Source organism: Lygodium microphyllum, chromosome 13 (genome assembly GCF_053477565.2).
Source record: "Lygodium microphyllum isolate KBCC chromosome 13, Lygodium_microphyllum_v1.1.10, whole genome shotgun sequence".
Taxonomy (NCBI): Eukaryota; Viridiplantae; Streptophyta; class Polypodiopsida; order Schizaeales; family Lygodiaceae; genus Lygodium; species Lygodium microphyllum.
In genome coordinates this window covers 72,408,647-72,411,884 of record NC_141147.1, presented here as the reverse complement: position 1 = coordinate 72,411,884, position 3,238 = coordinate 72,408,647, and the positions used below count along the sequence as shown (strand labels likewise).

Genomic DNA, 3,238 nt, shown 5'->3' with positions numbered 1-3,238 from the left:
AGAATACTTGTTTGTGGACCATCGGGTTGCCCCCAATGGGAAGTTGACTTGTGGCGTGAGGGGCTACCAAGTGGAAGTCCATATACGTGCGTGTCGAGGGGCTCTAAATGTACTTGCAAAAGCTAGTTGAAAACGGTGAATGTGAGAGAGACAAAAGAGATCTCATACGCCTTGCAAGTTGCACAACTTCAATATCTCATTAATTATACCGTCCCTAAATCGAAAGGAGGGGGCAGTTCAACCGCAGGGCGCCTTGTGGGGGGGATCTGACGCTGAGACGGTAGCGGGCAACAGCGATGGTGGAGGAAGTCGACTTACAGGCCGCGGCCTCGGCAGCGTATGGGGGCGACAGGGCGATGCTGTGTGCGGCCATAGTCGTGCTGGCGACAGCGCGCTACTGCACGTTGAGGCTGCCGAGGGGAGGGCCTGCCCGTGCGGCTGTGGCGCTGGGGCTGATGCCGGTTCTGCTGGCGCTGCCATGGCGTATCCGTCACTGCCATCTCCGCGCGCTAGCCGCCTTCGCCTTCTTCTGGACATGCCCCTCCAAGCTCCTTATCCTCCTCCTCTGCTGCGACACGCCCCTCGACTACCTCCCCCCTTCCTCCGGCTTCTTCTACTTCGCCCTGGTCTGCACTCTCCCGGTTCGCGTCTTATCATCAGCTGCCGCCATGAAAGCTTCTTCAGCATCTCCTTCTCTATCATCATCATCTCCTCCTCCTCCTCCTGTTATGATCCATCACCCCCTCTTCCTTGCCTCCGCCAAGCTCTTCGCCTTCATCGCCATCCTCAACCTCTACTCCTTCCGGCCACACCTCCCCCTCTCTGTCATCCATGCATTCTACTGCCTTCATATTTACCTCGGCATCGACCTCATCTTCGGCTCCATAGCCACGCTTTTGAGCGTCCTCTTCCGCGTGAACTGCGATCCCCCTTCCCGCAACCCTCTCATGTCCCCTTCTCTCGCGGAATTTTGGGGGAGGAGATGGAACCTCGTCGTCACTGCGACCCTGCGCGCTACTGTCTATAATCCGATTCTTCATTGGCTTACAGGCACAGAAAATCGTAGGGCATCTAGCTGCCATGGCAGCATAAGCAACAGCAATCCCAGCCGTGGCATTGACCCTAACAATTACAGCAGTAATTCCAGCCATGGCAGCATCATTTCTAGTCATGGTGACAGCATCCCCAGCCATGGTATCAGCAATTCTGACCACATCAACAGCAATTATTCCGACCATGTCAATGGCACCCTAAGCCCTGACCCGCGCAGCAGTCAATTTGCACAGCAGAAGCCACCTCTGATGGCCCGAGCTGTTGCCACAATGGCCACATTTCTTGTATCGGGTCTCCTCCATGAGCTCATCTTCTTGTGCATCAACAATGGCGATATGACACAGGCCACAGGGGAAGTCACTGCCTTCTTTGTTCTGCACGGATTGGCTACAAGTGCAGAGATCTGTATGAGGAGAGCGTGGCCATGGAGGCTGCGAGTGCCTTTGCTCATCTCGGTGGCACTCACGATGGGATTTATGTATTTTACAGCTGTATGGCTATTTTTGCCTCCTCTCACTAGAGGAGGAGCTGACCTCCACACCATAGCAGAGTACCATCAATTGCAGAATGCAGTCCTCGCATTTGTAAGAGGCAATAAAACGGGAACTGGTCCCTCATAATAGCTTCATGCAAGCACCAATGGTCCTGGTAATTCTGTATACATTACAATCCTTCGGCTTTGGCTTCAAACTCTCCAATCTATGGCTTCACTATGAAACATCCCCTGCTTCTTCTAGCCGAAGATGATAACGCACATTCGTTATCCCTATCTCCTTTTTTCCACATTGTGCCATGTCATCTACACCAATCCTCCCATGAGGAGGACCCAACCTTGCATGGGCCAATGGTATGTCAAGCTGCATTCACTTGGTGGTCTAACTATGGGTTCACTTGGTGGTCTAACTATGGGTATGGGTGCAACATTGATGATTAATGCTTCCAATCTTTTTTCAAATTGCCACCTACATTGTTTTCCCATTTGAGTTACCTATGTCGACCATTCGTGGCTCAAGGAAACATTCTAGCTTCTCCTCTTCAAGTTCATGGTTGTCAATTCCCAATCAAGTGCAAAGTTGCAATTGCTTTGATGTACCTTGCAACTAGATCCTCATATATGATGGTGTAAAAGCAATTCGGATGTGGTGTCTCGATTGTATCCTAAACTGTGGAAGCTTTGCTTCCTTTCTAGGATCAACTTATTAAGTTGTCTTCCATTCGAGACGAGATGGCTAATTTGAAAGTAGGCACGAAGCAACATCAACGGCTACCTAGCTGTTGTGGTGCAATTGACTGCGCACCCACATTTATATAGATAGATCGGCCCATGAGTTGTCCACCATTCGATTTGTTTGGAAGGGGAAGTACTCCATGATATTTTAGGGCATTGTAGACTTCCAGTTGAGATTCATGGACATATATGTAGGTTTCCCGACTTTGGAAATGCCGAGCATGTGCTATAGAGCTCCGCATTCTTCGACCTTGCATAGTCCAACCCCCAACTAGATGGACCTTGTTAGTCTAAACTACAATATCAAAGAATACATTATAGGGGATGGAGGACACTATCAAGTGCCTTGGTTGTTCATTCCTTTCCAAGTACCTCTTTCACCCTCGCAAGCATGCTTCAACTATTGATTCTCATCCACATGGATCAGGCCTACGGTCATTAGAAGAATGCTTGGCAAGTTCTCAATGGGGTCATCCATAACCCTAACATCTATAAGGTTCCAGAATTGATTGCCATCTTTTATATTTTACACACATGGCAATAGACCATGGCCTTAACATACTAGAAGACTTTGTTGACCATGGTTTGGAAGCTTTTATGTGGACTAACATGATCTTGATGATGCTTACGTAGCAATCAACAAAGTGGCCATTGCTATATACCTAGAGGGGCTCACTAAATGTAAGCCATCCAGATCACGCGCATTCAAAGGGTATTAGAAAACACTCTTTCTTTACATGCTATAAGGCAATAAAATGGCCCCTTTTCCTTAAAGAAACTTATGGTTTTTTTCCAAATAGTAATTAAAAAGTCCCTTCCATGAATGTAACCCTATAAATTTTACTAAATAAAATAACCCTTCGCTTGATTGCATGTGGTACACTTACTTTTTTTGAGTTGACCCCCTCGAGCTATGTACCTAAACAAGCTGGGCACGATTTTTTTTGGTGCCCCCAC

The 3,238-nt window shown here is 48.3% G+C and overlaps 1 protein-coding gene across 1 annotated transcript; it reads left to right on the top strand.

Moving 5' to 3' along the window:
• The first annotated feature begins 224 nt into the window (after positions 1-224).
• Positions 225-2,951, top strand: LOC148026755 (long-chain-alcohol O-fatty-acyltransferase-like). Its single transcript, XM_087691249.1, has one exon. It carries the CDS (start codon positions 297-299, stop codon positions 1,671-1,673), a length of 1,377 nt encoding a protein of 458 aa, XP_087547375.1. The 5' UTR covers positions 225-296; the 3' UTR covers positions 1,674-2,951.
• Positions 2,952-3,238: the final 287 nt, after the last annotated feature.

Coding starts and splice junctions, on each gene's coding strand:
- LOC148026755 (XM_087691249.1), top strand. CDS start 297: ATGGTGGAGGAAGTCGACTTACAGGCCGCGGCCTCGGCAGCGTATGGG.